Source organism: Peromyscus eremicus, chromosome 1 (genome assembly GCF_949786415.1).
Source record: "Peromyscus eremicus chromosome 1, PerEre_H2_v1, whole genome shotgun sequence".
Classification (NCBI taxonomy): Eukaryota; Metazoa; Chordata; class Mammalia; order Rodentia; family Cricetidae; genus Peromyscus; species Peromyscus eremicus.
In genome coordinates this window covers 159,925,343-159,946,527 of record NC_081416.1, presented here as the reverse complement: position 1 = coordinate 159,946,527, position 21,185 = coordinate 159,925,343, and the positions used below count along the sequence as shown (strand labels likewise).

The 21,185-nt window shown below is 42.3% G+C and overlaps 1 protein-coding gene across 9 annotated transcripts in view; it reads right to left on the bottom strand.

Annotated features, from left to right (window-relative positions):
• Positions 1-12,011: 12,011 nt before the first annotated feature.
• Positions 12,012-21,185, bottom strand: part of LOC131922405 (STAM-binding protein-like) — a 46,012-nt gene continuing 36,838 nt past the window's right edge. For 8 of the 9 annotated variants that reach the window (XR_009382270.1, XR_009382275.1, XR_009382274.1 and 5 more), the window contains 2 exons: positions 15,282-16,031; positions 12,012-13,039 (listed from right to left, as the gene is read on the bottom strand). Coding sequence is in view for 1 of the 9 variants with exons in the window: in XM_059277225.1 (XP_059133208.1) it covers positions 16,017-16,031 (15 nt within the window). In the remaining 8 variants the exon portion in view is untranslated. Of the gene's footprint in view, positions 13,040-15,281; positions 16,032-21,185 lie in introns of those variants that run through there. The other variant, XM_059277225.1, reaches the window with a different exon arrangement.

Here is a 21,185-nt window from a genome sequence, read left to right as displayed (position 1 = left end):
ATTTTGATCTTAGTAAATGGAAAGTTAGCTTAGAACCAATCCCTTAGGTGTAAATGAAACATGTCAGAAAGTAATTGTTTCTATTTAATTTATTTTCTGCTTTAATATTGAAATTATTTTATGACAGTTAAGTAAAGAGAAGAGCTAGTGGTTTGTTCAAAACAGAAGCTAGAACTAGTTTTCATACTTTGCCTATTGATAGGATAGAAGCACCCAGTGAAATACACACCAAGCTGAACTATATTTGCACTTGAGTTTACTAAATGGGCTCTTTGAAATTTTGATGTTGAAAAATAAGTGATTAAAATTACGTTATTCTACTTTAAATATTAAATTTCCTTAAGTACAATACTGATAATGAACTGACATAGTCTCTTTGAGGAAGAAAAGCATGGAGGATAGCTCAGCAATCTTGGACTCCACTTGACTTGGGCTATGTACATACCCATCTTCTAATGATGCGCTCGCCAATCTAGGATCCTTTACCTTCATGTACTTTGCACAAATACCACTCTTCTACCAGATCTCCTAGCAATCTGTTGGCAGTCGAGGATGCCATCTTCATGGAACTGCATGGACACACCACCACTCTGAACAATGGAACAAAATTCTCCAACCACTGACAGTCATCAAACAGTTTCAATTGAATGCTAGTCTAGCTATGTCTGAGTAAAAGAGTAGAGAGGGAAATCTATCCTAAATTTGCTTTGGGTACATTTATATAAAGCAAACGGTGTGTTGTATGTAATTGAACTTTTAAAGAGAATCAATTATTTACCACTGTAAGTCTATGCATAATTGGGTGTGCAAAAGATTAAAAGGGAAACCCATAACCACATTGAAAATATAAAAAGATTACACAATTTATATATGTCAGCCAAAATAGAGATCCACACAAGGTATGTCCTTATGAACCAAGCTCTTCTTTCTCTTGAGAGCTGTTAACAATATTCTGGGTGCTTGGGTGTCTTCACTAATGGGACATTGTCATTCTTGATAGTGTTCCATTCTGATCCCTACTACTGCTTTGCTTTTGAATAAAGTTTTCTTGCTTCTTTTCACATCTGTGTGAGCCTTTAGTTCCTTGAATAAAAAGCCAACCACCTGGAACCAGCCACCTGAGATGAGAACCACCAGTTGCATATTTACCATGGCCCTCTTGGGTGTCCTGAGGAGATTTGGGATAAGATCTCCAGCAGTAATACTGCATAAATGCTGTGCTTTCGCACACAATCATTGGCTTTATTTTATCGCACTAGGTGTGTGTGTGTGTGTGTGTGTGTGTGTGTGTGTGTGTGTGTGTGTGCCTTCACTTGCCTAATACCAGGGACATACCCTGGCTAAATTATTATCTTCCAACTCTTGACATATCTGATTTCATGCTGTCAATAGAACTAATAATTTCTGAAAGAACAAATATTTTAGATGGAGGAGGGAGAGAGAGAAACAAAGAGAGACAATATGAAGAAGAGACAGACAGGGATGTCTCCATCAGCTCACTCCCCTCATTGCTCAGGGAACTCTGAAGAAGAGAAGGCAGAGTTTAAGTGCCAGAGGGGATGGAGGACACCAGAAGAATGAGGCCCTCTCAATCAACTGAGGAAAGCTGATAGGAACTCACAGAGACTGAAGGAGCAAGCACAGAGCACACACAAGTCTGCAGCAGGTCCTCTGTGAACTTATTCTAGCTTTTAGTTTAGCATTTTTTATGGGACGCCTGAGTCTGTGAACAAGTGTGTCTCTGATTCTTGTGATTTCTCTTGGCCTCTTTTCCTTCTATGATTTGCTTCTCCAACTCACCTTCAATGTGATGACTTTTGTTTGGCAGCCTGCGTTTGATCTCAAATCCAATATAAAGATTGAAGGAGAGAACCTACTTCATGAAGTTGTCCTATGACCACCACATTTCACAGGTGTACTCCCCCATAACAAAAAACAATCACAAAACCTTTAAGTAACTTCCATGAGGGATGGAAAGATGGTTCAGTGATTAAGAGCATGTGTTGCTCTTGCATGTGACAGTTCAGTTTCCAGCACCAGTATCAGTAGGCTCTCAACTGTTTGTAACTCCAGCTCCAAGGCCCTCTCTGAGCTCTACATTTGGGTGCACACATCCACATGACACACACATACACATAATTTAAAGTACTTTGCTTGCAGAAGACATGAGTTCAATTCCCAACACCCACATGACAGCTCACAACTGGCTATAGTTCCAGTTCCAGAGATTCTGACCCCCTCCCCCTTTCTGACTCCTTGGGGACAAGGTACACACATGATGCACATACTTGTATGCAGGCAAAATGATCATTTACAATATAAGCAGATAAATTTTTTAAAAATTTTAATTAATAAGTAACTATAGCTTCCACAAGAGCCCCCACCCCTACCCTTTATTTGAGATCAGGGTGCACCATGCAGGGAAAAGGCCTCAGCGAACCTCTTTAGCATCTAAGTTGTACCTACAGATGTGAGGCCAAGGAGCAGCTCTGGTGCACTGTTTGTAATGCACCTGTCCTGTTGCTGAAGTCGGCAGAGCTCCCTTCCCTCTAACCCTGCTGAACCGACACCTTCTAGGAAGGTGAGCACGTGAGGCAACCACTCCCATGGCCCTTAACTTGCAGGTGGAGTGTAATTGGGCCAAATCTTGCTAAGACAAAGTCACCTAGGAAGGCACCCAGGGAATGCACAAGTGTTGGGTGTTGAGTAATCCCTATCATGGCACTGGAAACAAGGTGGCCCTGGACCCTCACCTACTCCTGCTCTTTGGCTTTGCCCATGCTCATGTGGTCCAGCATCAGATGCTAAGAGTCCCTTGTAGAGTAGCTCCCTGAGCTCAGAGCTTGATCCTACAGATTGTTGCCAGCCAGGGCAGGGACCCAGCTGTTCCTGCAGCAGATCATTCAGCACCACAGCTTTCTGGGAGGCCAGAAAGGGCTCTGAGGATGCAAGTGATATGGCCGTGGTGGCATGTAAAGGCCTCGGGCAAACCAAAGCCTTGCATCTGCTGTGTCCCAGGTTCCCCAAGCCTTGGAGGGCAGGACATGAAGAGGGTGTGAGGTGATGGTGGGGCTGGCACACAGAGACCCATGGCAAGGGCTTCTCCCAGTACACTTCACACCTGGGTGTGTAAAGTGTGTCTTGGTTGAAGCAGAGCCTTTGATGGGTGGGGCTTGTAGAGGGCCTGGGCCCTAGGAAGAGCACAAGGTAGAGAGAGGAGTGGCAAGCTCAGGTTATGGTCAAGAGGTTTTACACCTGTCACATCTCCTTAAGCTACAGAAAAATGGCCAGGGTGGACCTTCAGGGACAAAGCAGATGAAGAAGAGACCCTTGAGAGGCGGTGGTGAAGAGGTGTTGCACCCTGGTCCACAAGGCCCGATTGAAGGCAGGAAAGGGTGGATCTGGCATGTGGAAGTCTGCAATCAAACAAAGGGCCTTATACACCTGAGTCTGGGAAGATGACTCCAAACTCCCTCCTTGGAGCCTAATTGGTAGTAGGAGAGAATTGACTCCAAAGCATTCTCTGCCCTCCACTCATGTGCCTTGGCACATGCACTCACACCCATAGGCAAAATAAACAAATGAAAGCAAAAGGCCTTGTACTCGCCATCCCTTGAGCTCTGGGTGAGTGTGTGGAAGAGCAAAGGTGACAGAGCACACGGAGGGCCATGGTCTATGGGCTTATGCCTGGTTCACTCAGGAGCAGGAGGCAGGGCTCAGGGAAAAGAGGGTTCATGAGGGGACACCTGGAGGTCTGGGCCTGTAAAGGGTGCCCTGGGTGGATCCTGCAGAGGTTTCTGGTCTCTAGGCCTTACACCTTTGTGGAGGCAGGATGGGGCATCTGGCACCAGGTGAAGGGGTGTCATCATTCCTGCAGAGAGTGGTGAAGGACCATAACATTCCTCACTTGGGTTGAACAAGGGCCAGGCAAGGACATGATAGGTGGAACACTCACACAGAACTCTACCATCTGAGATTCTTACCACTTTAATACCTGGGGCACTGGACTCCAGGACAGGGAGAGCAGAAGGGTGGGACCATGTTGGTCCTTCAAAGGGTTTTGATTGACAGGTCCTACATTTTCTTCCCCTCCTCCACAGGCAGGATGAAAGGGAAGGATTAGAGGGCTACAGGGAGGAACACAGTAGAAGATCCTTTTGCCTAGCTCACCTCACAACTCCTGCAAGACAGGAGATGGTAGAAATGAGTGGAAGCCGTGGTCAAGAGACATTAACATGGACCCATTTCCTGAAGGAGTAGGAGGAGAAATAACACCTCATCACCTACTGTGGACCTCACCAGAAGACAGCCTCTAATACTGGCCAAGTGCTGATTGTGAACACTGGATCACAGCACCAGATCTCAGATTGGAATCACTGGGGAGTCTGGTTTTCTTTAACACATGCGTACTGAGGTGCTTGTGCTCAAGGTTCTGATTTCATGGGCCTGAGTTCCTGGATGTGTGCAAATATATAGACACACATTTGTACAAATACAAGTTTACATTCTATGTACACATTTAAAAGGAAGCTGAAAAAAGGTAGCTCAGACATAGAATGCTTGGCCAGCACTGGTGAAGTCCTGGGTTTCATCCCGAGCCCAAACTACCAGGCTGCAGATAAAGTTGCCTGAACATTAGCAAAGAGCCCTGAGCCCCAAGGAGAAATTCACCCTTTTCAGGCCACACACTTGATACTTTCTGAAACTTCTTTCTCTTCCTAACTTACCATCTTCACTATTTTCCCAAACTAATTTAACTATATGTCAAATTTTGTTTTCTTGCATTTATGACTTCTACCTGCACTGCCCAAAATAGGTCTGAATTTCTGGGCACAAGTCATCCTCCTGCCTGAGATTCCAGAATACTAGAGTCTCAGGCAGGTCCAGCCACACCTTACAGGTAAAGAAATATAACGTAAGATAAAATTAAGGAAGGTATTTGTTCACTCAGAGGGAGTGAGAAGGAATGCAGTAAAGAATCAACCTCTTCCTCTTCCTACATTTCCCCAGATGCAAGCTGGGGTAACTGTCTTGGCCACCAGCAGGCTTCACAGTGGTCAAAAGTGCTTGTCCAATCAAAACAGAGTAGTGGAGCAGAATGCAGACGCTAGGCTCACTTTCTCCCTAGGGAAAATCCAAAGATCATTCCTCACAAGGACCCTCAGGACAAACCCTTCTTGTTCTCCACTTGGGCCTTCAGAGCCACTGTTCACAAGGCAATGCCAGTGCAGAGCCCTGCGTGTGCTTTGGACACAGAGAAGTTGGGCATGACTGGAAGCCAGAGCAGACAGGGCCAGAGGAGTCTCGACGAAATTTTGTGTACGTTCTGAAGTTCTGAAGCATTGTCTCTCTATCTGCTGAGGGCCAGCTTAGAGAGAAGACTCCATGGAGCAAGGAGGGAGTCAGAAATCCTGTCTTCACCTCAGTGGGCACTGCACACGAAGGTGATAGGATCTATGTGGAAAACACAGTGAGCACTGCACAGGTGGATGACAGGATTTATGAGTCAAACTTGATTCTAAATTCACCCTCTATAGTTACTTGACTACACAGGGTCTCAGAAAGTCCAGACTGTCCTTTAACTTGCTACCATGGAGGATGATTCTGAACTCCTGATCCTTGTGCCTCTACCTCCCAAGTGGGGAATCCCATGCATGTACCTCCAGGCAGAGTCTATGCAGTGGCTCCAATCCCCACATCAGCCCCAAGAGGGTCTTTTCTAGCTACTGCCATTTCACAGACACGGGAAGCTGGCTCCTCCAGAAGCAGAGCCTAAGATGTGGCTGCACCCATCCACCTTGTCTGGCACAGCCCTTGAGGTAAACTGGGGCTCTGATAGCAAGGACAGTTTCTGTACTAGAGAATATAGGAGCTCTGCTATTGTCTAGACAGATGGAGAGGGGCCAAAGTAAAGGTGGCCAGCGGAGGAGGCTTTCAGAACATGTGGAGGAATTGCTGGGAGTCATGACTCCTTTCTGGTGACTTTTTCAGAGGTGTGATGAAAGGTGTATAAGGGCCAACCTGAGGAGATCCTAGACTCCCAGTCCTAGAATCTGTAAGGGATCTAAGGGAGAAGACTGTGAGAAAGGCAGGACTTTGGGGAGGCTCAGAAGGCTCTAGGGGTTTGGAGAGAAAGCTCAGTCAGTAAAGTGCTCAGCCTCAGGAGCTGGAAAACATGAATTTGAATCTCAGGTGGCCATTGAGAGAACTTGTCACAGAATGTGGAAGGTACCTGAAAAGCAGAATCCAAGTTTGTCTCTTGACCTCTACACCTAATGCTACACACACACACACACATACACACACACACACACACACACACACACACACGCCGACAACAATGCACACCTGCAAAATGGTAATGGGGTCCAGCGCCTTTAGGCATGCAGATGCAGTTGGAAGGTTTCGCCAGTCCCACCAAGCCCCTGCAGTCCAGCGGCCCACTTACAAAATAATCACTCGGAAGCTTATATTAATTATAACTGCTGAGCCATTAGCTCAGGCTTGTCACTGATTGGCTCTTACACTAAAATTAACCCATAATTCTTATCTATGTTTAGCCATGTGGCTTGGTACATTTTCTCAGTTCTGCCTTGTCATCTTGCCTCCTCTGTGTCTGGCTGGCTACTTCTGACTCTGTCCTTCCTCCTCCCAGAATCCTTTTCATCTGCTCACCCCACCTGTACTTCCTGCCTGGCTACTGGCCAATTAGTGTTTTATTAAACCAGTGTACAAAAGCATTATCCCATAGCATTCAGAGGAGTGAGGTAAGAAGCAGTTGGGAAATAGACCCTGCAGCTCACAGCCTTGTCCTGCAGAAGGAATCCACAGAAGCATCCCTCTTCTAAAGCTCATGGGCCTTCCCATCTCCCGAGTGCACCCTGCACTCTTCTCTCCTCTCTCTGGCATTCGTGCCTTTTGAGCTGTGGTTAGTTTCCCAGGGCAGCAGTAGAGCCATTGATAACTGGCTCTTGGGCAGACTCCATAGGAGTGTCCATCTATTGGGTGTGGTGAGGGTACAGGGGCGCAGACTAACGGTCCTGGAAATGAATACAAGAATTGGTAAAGAAATGTAGCACTGAATTAGAGTATCGAGAATTGATGAGAAAACTGGTCAGAGGACGGAATATTTTACACTTTCCTCTAATCAGCCAATCCTCCCCGTCCCTACATTGGTGTTCAGGTCCAGGGAATTTGTTAAGTATAGAGGCACTTGCTTTCCCAGCCTGAGGACATGAGATCAACTCCTGAGCCCATGTAAAGATGGATGAAGAGAACCAACTCCAAACATGTCCTCTGACCTGAAAAGAGGCACCTATAAGGCACACACACACACACACACACACACACACACACACACACACACTCCCAAGCCCATAGTCATCCATACACAAAAGTACACATGAATGTGAACATGCAGACACACATGCCCAAGCACACATGAATAATGCTCACAACTTGACGTATATCCTCACACTTATGAAGATACACATTCACGTGTCACAAACAAATGTAAAAACCGCCCATGGGGGTGAAGATACATATAGATATACACACATTTAAACAGGCTTTTTTGTAATGGGTATGAGCTATTCCTCCACTGTGTTCTCTTTTGCCTGAGAAACTGTCCCTTGTCCCCAGAAAAAAACAGGCCCGGTTGTCACTTCATGAAAACTGTGAGATCTATGGCTTCTTCCTTGTTTCAGGCTCCCATCACAATGTGTGGGACCCCAACACTTATTCAGTCATGTTCTCACTCTCAGAAATCTCTTGATGAGATGGCTTAGGGGCCCTGGAATGCCAACAGCTCATACCCTGTGGTGGCCAGTGTTACAGCCTGCTACTGCTGCTTAGGTATCCATATCACAGATTGAGGCAGATGCATGAAGTTACCTCAGGGTAGATGGGGACCAGGCATTCAAGAATTAATGATAGGCATGTTACTTCTCCCAGCTACCTGAGGACCTCTGTCTCCTCAGGTGGGTCCAGTCAGTCTGTGGAGAACTTCATACCATTGTTCCCTCTAAGGCTCTGTCAACCATTAAAGGAGAAGTGGCCAGAGAGACAAGAGCACTGACCCTGGGTTGCAAGCTGCAATGAGTTGTTCACAGTCACCTGCACCTTCCCCCACTTACCCAGTGTCTTTGGCTTTTGGTAGCCACAGTGATGTTTGTGGCTCCTTGCTACTCCAGAATGTCAGCAACCTAAATCTCTAGCTCTGACCTAAACAGATCATCAATATCACTGCTATTCAAAGCTAAGGGAAGCTGAGGCAGGAGAATCATCAAGTATCTGTGGCTAGACTGCCTTATATAGAGATTCTACCTCAAAACATAAGCTTGACTAAGTGTCTATTTAGAAATATCAGTACCTTCCACCTCTCAGAGACTACTAATGTCACTTACCATGCTAACAAGAAAATGTCAGCAGCAGCAGGGAGGAGAAACAGCTCCATGGTCACCTGTGTTAAGGACAGCACCTGAGCAGTTCTTTGCACTTTTTGATGGACAAGCAACAGCATCTCAGGAGGTGTCCCCCCTTCTCTCTATAATGACCTTATTTGAGATAAGTTCCCACTATGGATTCCAAACAGGCTAAAAGTCATAGTACATTACTGCCTTTCTTCTCCAGTACAGGGAACTCGGGTGTGAACCAGCAAACCCAGCAAGCTTTTTCTTTTTGTCTTCTGGATGAATTACCTAAATTGCATTGGACCTCAGTGAAAACAAAGGAGAAGACATTAGCCACCATCCAGTCCTAAAACTTCAGGAAACCCAGGACATTTGTCCCTCCCTCATCGCTAAATTTCCTCATCCCATGATGAGCTTAGAGCCTTCAAATACTGCTTAAATTCTTCATTTACCTAGGCCAAGGTCATGTGTTTATAAATACAGTTCCTCCTTAGCCTAATAAGCTCCCAGTGCTAAGCCTGAGAGGGCTGTGCTTCAGGACAATAAACTATAGCAGGAATGGCAGTGACTTCCTGTCTCCCATTTTCTTCATCAGACCCTCTGTTTGCCACCCCAGGGTCTACCTGGAAGCCTCATGCAAAAAGAGTGTCACTGTGGTTTGTCTGGTGAAAATCGGGGAGAGCTGATGGCTGAGGAGAAAGTCCATATGCACTTGGTTAAAAAATTCCATGTTCCGTTCCTCACTCTCTTGCTGCCTTGTGGTCAGCAATTGCCTTAAGCTTCAACTAGAACTGTAACTCTACAGCTTGTCATCCTGGACTTGCTCTGCCAGTCCCCCCCGTGCTGGAAAATGCAGAATGATGGACCTGCCTCAAGACTGAGCACAATTAGCAAGACCCGTGAGCACCAGTACAAGTTTCAAGAGTCCTGTGCTTACAGGTTTCTTTTTTTTTTTTTTTTGCTTTTTTTTATGAGTGTGAGTGTTTGTCCTTCATTTAGGTATGCGCATTTCTAGTGACAGCTGAGGTCACCAGAGGGAGTTAGATCCCCTAGAACTAGGGTACAGAGTATTGTGACCTACCGTGTGGGTGCTTGAGATGTAAACTGTGAATCTCATGATTGAGCTCAATTCTCTTCAGCACTGAGCCTTATCAAACCCTGTGTACACTCATTAAAGTGAGTGGTGCTCTAGGAAGCGCTGGAAATCAGAATGCTTTCTTTCCTCCTGGTCTGTTTATCTAGGAGCATGTACAAGGGATGGCCTGGGACACTCAGGCCAGTCCTGTACAAATAGAGCAACCTCTCTTAAAACTATGCACTGGCCTGCAGCATGTTGACTGTGGGGGATAGGTGGGGTCTTGGATGTGGGGTGTCTGTGTCTCCAGGGCCAGCTCTGATGTGAAAAGATATAACCCCTGTCTTCACTTAGGCCAGACCAGCAAGCAGTGGGGGAGAACACAATAGGGAAGGACAGAAATGGAGAAGTTTAAAGAAACGGTTTCTGGAGCAGGGGTGGGATGGAATGGGAGCATATACAAAGAGGACACCTACAGACAATTTCCTGCACTGATCTAGCCACAGATATCCGTGGGACCAGTGGTAAAAAAGCCATGCACTGTAGTGATGGAATGGTCATCAGTATGGCTTCCATGTAAGATCCATTTGTTGAGTGTTGACTTATGGAAATGGGTGAGGACTCACTACTCTCATGCAGGAATGGCTAGGGCAATACTTACCACCCCTGGCTGCACTTGAGGATCCCAGCAGGAATCATTCTCTACACAAGGTATTCACTCCTGTCATGTTTCACTAATTTCTAGACTTCATAAAGAAATGTTCAGTATTGGCTGCAGGATTACAGACCATCCTAGGTCTGGTCCTGGAGGAGTCAACAAGCAAATGCAGCAGGGTGGGTGTCTAGGTAACTGAACCATTAAGTTGAATGTAGTCTGGAATTCTGGAAAGGTTTCAATGCCCAAGATGAAGATCCTGAGCCTTAAGAAGAAAGCAAACAGGAACACCTGTATGTTCTTCTCATGCTGCTTCCACATTCATGGGTTATCATAGAAACATTCAAGTCCCTGCTGTGAGATACTTCCTAAGCATCTATAGTCAGGGAGGCCCCAGGCTTCTAAAACAACACAGGCTAGTACTATTTCTCTTGGTTACACACCAGAAGTAGATGGTAAGACCCTACTGTTGAAGACACCACCTTTAGTTCTTAGCACACAGAGAAATCAGCTGAAACTGATGAGCAAACTTCCTCTAATGCTGCCTAGCTTTCTTTGTGCAGGGTGGTGCTATGCATAGTGCTGGGAGAAAGTAGGCATCAGTGTTCCAATTAATTAAGCATTCTACATACTTTACTGCTGACCTGCTGCAGATGATGTGCCCACAGATATGATCACGGCACTATTGCTATGACAGTAACCAAGCATGTTCTAGTTGGGTATTTGGCCTCTTCCCAGGATGTAATTCATGTGGGTGCCATACTTCTAGTGCTAAGCCCACACACTGGGGCATAAAGAGGACAATGGGGAAACATGCTACTGTCATTTTTCTAAATGGACATGTCAAAATGCCTCCCAAATACTTATGTGTCCAAAGATTAGTACTGCTTTCCCATTGGTCAGAGAAGCTTCTTGGCATGGAGAGTGGTTAATACATTGAATCATTTACTTGTCAAACGGTTGAGAAAAAGTGTTGAGTGTTTGATTCCAAATGAGACATCACACATACACACACACACACACACACACACACACACACACACACACACACACACACCGTCACCATTCAGAGGCATGGTGTAAAATGACGCTGAAACAATTTAAGAGGTGGAAGCTGGAGAGGAGTGCTGTGAAAACCTCTTTTCTGGACAGGACAAGGGCTTTGCACTCAGGAAAACCCAACAGCTGTGTTTATCTCCACTAAAGCTTCTCAAGGGGGAGCGCTTCAGTATTCCAGAATGCATGGTGTAGGGGTTAGTGCTCTAACCCTAGCTAAGGAGTGATTCATACTTCTTTAGGGGGAAGGAGGAGTCATTTTTCTTTAGGGGTGTAAAAAATGGGAAGTTGCCCATGATTCAGTAGAACCCCACAAGCATGCACATGCAAGAAACCCTGATTAAACTCAGTGGGTTGTTCAAAATAGAAAACGGGGCAGGCAACTTGGCTTCATACAACAAGACCCTTGACACCAAGCCTGACAAGTTTAGAATAGGGGTTTCAGATGGGGTTGGAGGAGCGTGGGTGAGGGAGGTGAGGACTAAGTATGATCAAGATCAATTATAGACATACAGAACAATGTCAGATGCTTAAAATTTAAAACCACAGCAATGAAATGTTTAATCCCAACCCTTGGGAAGCAGAAGTAGGTGAGTTTTTGTAAGGTCCAGGTGAATTTCAGACTAGACATTGCTTCACACTGAGATCCAGTCACAATAAATAAGAAAGACAGAAAAATGAAAAAGGAAATAAAGGAGAAATAGGCAACTAGGACAAGGTTGCCCACCAGTACCTACTAATCCTATTAGCTGGCAATCACACCTCTCACTTAACATGGTCATGTGACTCCTGATCAGAAGGAAGACTCAAGAGCTTGACACAAAACTCAACTTTAATTATAGAACTAAATAGAATTTTTAAGAAACTACAAATCTGTTTCAAAACACACTTATATAAAGAAAATACAAGTTTCTGTGAAATTTATGGAAAATTTCTAGACAGGGCCAACATGAGGAGAGAGTGTGTGCCCGAGCACAGTTCATAGTGAGCCGCTTTGGCCAGACTATCACTGGCAGTGAATTTGTCCCAGCATCCCTTGCGCAGGACAGCATTTTTATTTGCAGTTTGCTGTAAGCATTAGCCTCAGTGGTGAGTTCATCACAGCTAGGGAACTTTACATACTTCAAAACAAGCTTTTTAGGTAAGTAGACTTCTCTCTCTTGGCCAAACATCCTTTAGAGTTGTGTTGTAGCCAGAGTGGTCACTCAGGAGGACTGTCTTCAGGACAACATGGTCGTCAGACTGGATCATCTATGAGGAGGAGAGGAAGGCTACCTCGTGCTGTGATACATTAAACAACTATGACACAGTCCACAGAGCTGCACTCATCTTCTCTTGCCTTTCTAGGCTTGTGAGGTGGTCCACTTTGTTCCAGAGCTCCTTATTCTATACGAGATGCCCTGGAGCTTCAAAATCACTCATCAAAAGCCAAAAGATCAATGAATAAAGAGTTTAAGCCTCACATGTGATGCCCAAAGGTTCTTCTTGTAACCCAGCAGAGAATCCCCATTAATAGAATATTCTCTTTTAAACTCTGGCATTTTTCCCCAGTTTCCATGTGCCAGACTATAGTGCAACATCTCACCCAGGGAGACACCATGTAGTCTGCATCAGGAACTCCAAATTCTATGTGAAATTGTACATTGTTGGTAAGCCTCATCAGGGCATACAGCCACTCAAAAAGCAATAAGACTCATCTGAGTCAGAAATTTCTCTTTAAATTATGTCATTATCAGTTAGTTTCAAGTTCTGTGCCTAATCTCTTCAAAAAGTCATTTGTCTGTCAAAGAAGCCTCCAAGCAAAATGAGACATGTAGGCTGATGTCTGGGATCAATGGAGACCTGTAGATGTAACAACCGTCTTATTAAATAAGAAACACAGAGCCGATTCAGAGAAGAAAGCCAAGAGGTCAGAACTAAGAGCCTTACCCTTCCTGCTTCAGCTATCCTGCTTCAGCCAAGAGAGCTCTCTGAAAAAGAGGGCCTACTTCCTGTGTGTATGTCTTTAAATAGTCTAGATGTTCTGCCTTCTCATTGGTTGTAAACTAAACACGTGACTGCCTTGTCACTGCCTGTATGTACCGCCCTCCAGGTCCTTAAAGGCGTACGCCACCACCGCCACACACTTGCTATGGCTCTAAAACTCTGACCCCCAGGCAACTTTATTTATTAACATACAATTAAAATCACATTTCAGTACAAGTAAAATACCACCACATTTCCCCTTTTCTATTTTAATAAAAAGGAAAAAAAGAAAAAGGTTATAACTAACAAAAGAAAAACTATATACAAAAGTACAGTAACTATATACAGTATATACAAATAATAAATGTCTAAACAACGTCTAGTCCATTTGTATTTGACAAATTCAGAGATAATAATTTCATTATCCTATTTTGTTAAGTCCAAAATGTATCTAATTCACTTTCTATCCTAATTAATCTTCAACTATAACTAACTAACCTTCAACTATAACTAACTAATCTTCAACTCCCTCAGAGACCCAAGAAGGAAATAATATTAGCTAACAAAAATAAAAACAGAAAGTGCATGCAAGCAACTTCCAAAAAATTTGTGAGTTGACAGAAACAGCCAGCTGCCTGGACATTCACCTGAGGTTTCTCCGCAATGCTGGGGCATCATCTTCAGTCTACATAGGCTTAGCATATCTGACAGACTCATTTGTGAAGTAGGATGTACACAAGGTCAACAGTTCAACCTCACATTGGGTGAGAGCAGTCCATGCACCAGAAACACCTGAATTCCACTAATGTCATGTCATGATTCAGGATTTTAAATTCTGGAAAATGTTGATGGTTTTTTAGTTCAGCTCTCCATTCTTCTTGGCTGTGTACATATGGCTTCATCTCAGCATCCCGTTCTTCTCCACATCTCTCTATCAAATGCCAGTCTACTATTGAGAGGCGTGAGCTTAGTTACTCTTCAAGAATAACTGTTTCAGCTGCTGTTCCATAGCACATCAGAAGCCATCGGCCCACTGCCTGTTCAGCTGCCTTCGAAGAAAAGGGCACTGTACCTTTGCGAAGGCCACGTCAGGGATGGTGCCATATTATCCTGGCCTCAGAAGATGCCTTTTGATAAAGCCATAACCACGCTTGTTTAGGCAAGAATCAGTAGTCCTTTGTTTCATGTCCTGTCTGTCCATTTTGTCATCAGTTGATTCGAGGATACTTAGTTGTCCAGTGGCTAACTTTTGCCACAATGAAAGCTAACTCCATACGCAGTTTCTTCAATGCCCATATTTTCTCTGAAGTAGATTGGTACTACCAGGAGCCGACATGTCTCATAGTCATAACAAAAAAGAAAAATTTTCTAAGTTATTAAAACATTTTAAATGCCATATTCTATAGATCGCTGAAGGGTTTGAAGATGACCTATCTAAAATATATCTGCTCAATTTTTAAAACATATCTAATATGACTACAAGTTCTATTGTAATGTCTAACTACTAACTATCATTTCTTTATATCCTAATGGTAATAATAACATTCAAGGATCAGAAAATTGCATTGTTAAATGAACGATATAAGTACAATTAGAAATATACATATAGCATTTTCTAACAATATCAATTTCAATATATATAATTTGTATACAATATAAAACAATCCAATCCAATGTAAAGTATTTAAAACTAGTAATTGTCTTTTTCTTCTTCTTTCTTTCTCTCTCTTTTTTTTTTAAAATAAGAACCTTAAATCTAATCTGCTTAGTCTTTTTCCTAACCCTTGACAACAACTTGTAACCAACCACCCTAAACAATGAAAATTATCCCAGACCCAAAACCCATTAAAAAGACCAAAAAACCACCCACCCCACACCACCTCTTTGGGAATGTGGGCGTCGTATTCTTAAAATTGCTTCCTGCTGGGTATGGGCGAAGTTATCTTTATCCTGAAAGAAAAATTTTAGGTTAATTGTCAAATTCTAGGAAAGGTAACTATATCCTTCATTATCCATTCTGTGTATAATGCCAAAGTTCAGGGTTTATCTCAAGTCCTTATTCAAGTAGTCTTTGAGACTGGATCATCTCAGCTAGTCATCTCAAAATTGCTCTGAGCACCTTGTAGTTCAAAGCTGATCTGTAGATGATGTTTGTCAGCTTAGTGATGTTATTATTGTCCATGTGGAATTGTTGTTGTTGTGGGGCCCCAACTTCTTCCTGGAGACTTCAGTTGATGTTAGGCCTGGCCGTGAATTCCTGCAGAAAACTGATAAGAGACTCGAACACAAAGACATATATATGCAGCTAATTGAAGCCTTTTTTTTAGAATTAATTAGTACTCTATATGACCATTCATATCTTAGCAAAGTTTAAAATGTATATATATATATATATATATATATATATATATATATTAATCTTGTAAGTTTTGATATAAAATTTATACTTTAAGAAAAGTTTAAAGAATCAGAATAGAATCAAAGAGTTGAGATTAGTAATAGAATAGTCCCTTAATTAATTTGGCTTTTCTCCTGTCTCATAGCAGAAGATGGCTCTTTTATTCTGGCATGATACAGGGAATTTGCATTTTCCTTTTAACAACATGTTTGAGTTTAAAGAAGGAGAGAGCCATTCTCCAACTCCAAAGTCAGCTTTAAATTTTAATTGGACTGGGACTATTTATTAGAAGACCAATAGTGTTAAATCTTTAGAGAAAAGCAGAAACAAACATTTAGGAAGACATAAAATTTTTTAGATAATATATACCCATACGCCATTTCACTCTGCTTCCTGGGATAGATGATTTGTCCCTTTTCTTCAGTTGTCTTATTTGTCCAGTGTTCTTCAGATTCCTTAACCTTCATTCTCCTAAAAGACAAAAACAAAAACCTTTCCCCAAGACTAATTTTGGGGATGTTCCTTTTTGGCAAGTTATTATCTGATTAAATGAAAAGACATGTGTTACTGGTATAAGTTAGTTTAAATTGGATGTTCATGTTGGTTGATGAGCTATCACCTCCTCTAATTAAGAGGTTTCTCTTGTTCAAATCGAACCTTTATCAATTTTGATGGTACCCACAACTTATCTTCTCCTGTAGAAACAAAAGCAAAACCTCGTCCCCAATGTAACACATACCCTGGTTTCCATTCTGAGGTCAGCACATCCTTAAAATATATAGGCTGATTTAATTCTGTAGTTTTTTCTATTATCCAATGTCTCTCTGCAGCTGTTGTTCCTTTCTCATTGGCATTAAGAAAATTCAAAGTTAATAGAGCATTATGCAGTCTATTTCTGGGGGTTTTTGTTGCCCCTTTCTGTTTATTTAGCATATCCTTTAGAGTTCTGTTTGATCTTTCTATAACTGCTTGACCTGTAGGATTATGTGGTATGCCTGTAATATGCTTTATATTGTAATAAGCAAAAAACTGTTTCATTTTAACAGAGACATATGATGGAGCATTGTCAGTTTTGATTTGTGCAGGTATACCTATGATGGCCATAACTTCTAGCAAATGAGTGATTACAGAATCAGCTTTTTCAGAACTCAAAGCAGTTGCCCACTGAAATCCTGAATAAGTATCGATAGTGTGGTGTACATATTTCAGTTTTCCAAATTCTGCAAAGTGAAACACGTCCATCTGCCAGATTTCATTCCTTTGAGTACCCTTTGGGTTACATCCTGCTGGTAATGGCGTTTGATTGTAGAAGGAACAAGTAGGACATTTCTTTACTATTTCTTTGGCTTGTTGCCAGGTTATGGAAAAATCCTTTTTTAAACCTTTACTATTGACATGATGTTTTTTATGATATTCTGAGGCCTCCAGCACATTTCCTATTAATAACTTATCAATCTCATCATTGCCTTGTGCTAGAGGGCCTGGCAGACCAGTATGGGATCGAATGTGAGTTATATATAAAGGATGACTCCTTTTCCTGATTGTATCTTGTAATTGAATAAATAGTGAAGTTAATTCTGAAGCATCAGGGATAAATTCTGCAGTCTCAATATGTAATACTACTCTTTCAGCATACTGAGAGTCAGTTACTATGTTGAGAGGTTCTGAAAAATCCATTAATACCAACAGAATAGCATATAATTCTGATTTTTGAACTGAATTATAAGGACTTTGAACCACTTTACTTAAATTTTCTGATTTGTAACCTGCCTTTCCTTGTTTGTTGGCATCTGTATAAAATGTACGAACTCCAGATATGGGCTTTTCCCGTACAATTCGAGGCAAGATCCAATCAGCTCTCTTTATAAGATCAATTCTATCGCTTTTGGGATATTTGCTGTTAATTTCTCCCAAAAAATTACTGCAAGCTCTTTGCCAAGGTTCACTTTCTGTCCATAATTTTTCAATGTCCTCCTTAGTTAAAGGTACGACAATTTCTGCTGGGTCTATTCCTGCTAATTGACGAAGTCTCAATTTTCCTTTCCAAATCAAGTCAGAGATTTTTTCCACATAAGTTTTTAATTTTTTGTTTGGTTTATTTGGTAAAAATATCCATTCTAATATAATATCTTCCCTCTGCATTAATATTCCTGTAGGAGAATGCCTAGAAGGTAAAATAACCAAAATGCAATCCAGCTTTGGATCAATACGATCCATGTGCCCTTCATGTACTTCCTTTTCTACCAAGGCCAATTCTTTCTCAGCTTCAGGTGATAACTCTCTTGGACTATTTAGGTCCTTGTCACCTTCTAAGGTTTTGAACAAATTATGCAGTTCATCATTTTTTACCCCAACAATAGTTCGTAGATGAGAAATATTTCCAAATAATCTTTGAAAGTCATTAAGAGTTTGTAGTCTATCTCTCCTAATTTGCACCTTTTGGGGTCTAACTTTTTGTAGCTCTATTTTATATCCTAAATAATTAATAGAATCTCCTCTTTGTATCTTTTCAGGAGCAATTTGTAATCCCCAGCAAGGCAAAATTTTCTTTACGTCTTCAAACATTCTTTCTAAAGTATCTGCATTTGAGTCAGCTAGTAAAATATCATCCATATAATGATAAATTATAGATTTAGGAAATTTTTTACGTATCACTTCCAATGGCTGTTGTACAAAATATTGGCACAGAGTTGGGCTATTCAACATTCCCTGTGGGAGGACCCTCCATTGAAATCTTTTAACTGGTTGAGAATTATTATAAGTAGGCACTGTGAAAGCAAATCTTTCTCTGTCTTTTTCTTGTAACGGTATTGAAAAGAAACAGTCTTTTAAATCAATAACTATGAGAGGCCATCCTTTTGGTAACAGAGTAGGCAGAGGAATTCCAGATTGTAGAGAGCCCATTGGCTGAATTACTTTGTTAATTGCTCTAAGGTCTGTTACCATTCTCCATTTACCAGATTTCTTTTTAATAACAAATACAGGAGAATTCCAAGGGCTGGTTGATTCCTCAATATGCTGAGCATTTAACTGTTCTTCTACCAGCTCTTCTAAAGCCTGGAGTTTCTCTGTTGTTAAAGGCCATTGCTGGACCCATACAGGCTTGTCTGTTCACCATTTTAAAGGTAGAGGTGTTGGTGTCTTTGGAAGATCATCAGTTGTTGTGCCCTGTTCTTGTATAATATGGATGGCTGGTGACCACTCAGAATAATGCCTTCTAATATTTCTCTCAGAAACATGTGCTAATTTATGATTTGTTTCTGAGATTGGAGGGATGTTAATCTGAATATTCCATTGTTGCAACAAGTCTCGACCCCACAAGTTCATAGCTATGTTAGCTACATATGGTTTCAATTTTCCTCTCTGTCCTTCTGGACCTATACACTCGAGCCATCTTGCACTCTGTTTCACCTGAGATAATGTCCCAATTCCTAACAGTTGAACATTTACCTCCTGAAGAGGCCAAGTTGGATGCCAAAATTCTGGTGCAATTATGGTAATGTCTGCACCTGTGTCTACCAGACCAGACAACAAAACACCATTTATTTTTATCGATAATTTTGGTCTTTGTTCATTAATAAAAGTTTGCCAAAAAATTTTCTTTATATTTGCTCCTGAATTTTCTATTCTCTCTGTTTCATCATCCTGACCAGCATGACTTATTCCAATAGGCATTTGGTTATTTAATTGCTCTGGGTAGGGGTTTCCTCTACGACTGCAGGAAAGGTTTGAACTGGATTTGCTATTGGGGCCTGCCTGAGGCCCCTCTGGGAGTTTCCCGAAGACTGAGGCAAAGGATTACCCTGTCTGTCCCTTGTTGATCTACATTCGTTGGTCCAGTGTTTTCCCTTACCACACCTTCTGCATACTCCAGAAGGAAGGGGCATTCTGTTGCCATTGTTCCTTGAAGAAACATTGTTTCTAGGAATGACCTGTTTACAGTCCCTTTTCAAATGTCCTTGTTTTCCACATCCAAAACATCTAACATTCCTCAAACCTTTTGAAATTGCTTCTCCTACCCACGTATCATCATGCTCATGAGCTTCAACATTAACCGTATCTCTAATCGAATCTTCCAAAGGTGCAGATCTTGCCTTTAACAGCCTGATTATTGTTTTGCATGCTGCATTCGCATTCTCAAAGGCCAAAGATTCAATTATTATCTTACTAGCTTCTGAATCCGGGACCATTCTCTTTACTGCTGAAGCCAGTCTTTGTAAAAAATCTGTGAAAGATTCTTTTGGGCCTTGTACAACCTTTGTAAATGACTCAGTTTTTTTTCCTGGTTCCTCAACTCTGTCCCATGCATTCAAGGCTGCTGTTCGACATAAAATTAGGGTTTGGACATCATATAAACATTGTGTTTGTGCTGAAGCATATTGACCTTCTCCAATAAGCTGATCCTGGCAGACTTGTATTCCTTTATCCCTCCACTGCTTTTCTATTTTTAGCTTCGTCCTTGAACCAAGTTAGCCACTGAAGCCTTTGACTGGGTTCAAGAACAGCTTGTGCCAGCTCCCGCCAGTCCTGTGGTACAATCCTATTATATGTTGACCAAGAGTTTAACATTTGATTTACATATGGGGAATGCATACCATAAGATACTATTGCCTCCTTAAACCTTCGTAAATCTATCATTTCAATTGGAGCCCAAATATTTTGTGTAGTCATTTGATCAGGCGACTGCTGTACGGTTACTGGACAAACTAAGGGTGACTGTGTGAAAACAGGCTTTCTTTCTGTAACCCTATGATCCAATCTTGAAGCAGCTTCACTGTTAGTTTCTTCTGTCTGAGTTTTTACAGGTTTAATAGTACACATGCACAATACACACACACACACACACACACACACACACACACACACACACGCGCTCCCACTGATGTAGGTGTGTGGGATCTAACTCATCGCAAATCTGTCATCCTGGCACTTAAATTGACTATCTTTTTAAATAGTAAAATGAGGATAAACATAGTAATAAAATGCATAATTCGATCAACATTAATCTTCTCATATAGCTGTTCCATTGTCAGACTGTCTAAAATTGCAAACAAAGCCCAATTTTCTTCCAATGTACACAGAAAACCCATTTTTTTTTAATGTGGAAAAAAATTTTTTCTTTTAAATAGTTTCCTTTAAAATATCTGATATGTTAAGTGACTTACCAAGTCCTTGTAGAACAGTACCAATCCGAGGGAATTTCAAACAGCCACCTAGTGTCCGAGGTGTGAGTCCAAGGAGAGAGAGAGAGAGAGAGAGAGAGAGAGAGAGAGAGAGAGAGAGAGCAAGCAAGCGTAGCCACAAGTTCTGCCTAAGAGCTTGAATCCAGCCACGTGTTCCCGCTTGAGCCTAGTCAAGCCTTGGCTCTGGCTACCTTAAGCTCCAACCACGTGCGTTGGTTTTACAGGCAGGGGCCCTGTTCGGCAGGGCAGGCCTGAGTTGTTTGTAGCACTGGCTTTAAGCAAGTAGCTCAAGGTTAGTCCGGCCTGAGGCCAAGCCGACCTGGGCCCGGGCTAGGGAGCCGGCCGCCCTGGCGGGAAACCAGACCTGCCGGCCGCCCTGGCGGGAACCCGGACCTGCAGCCAAGCCAAGTTAAGCAGTTTTAATGGATTCTTGTCACGTTGG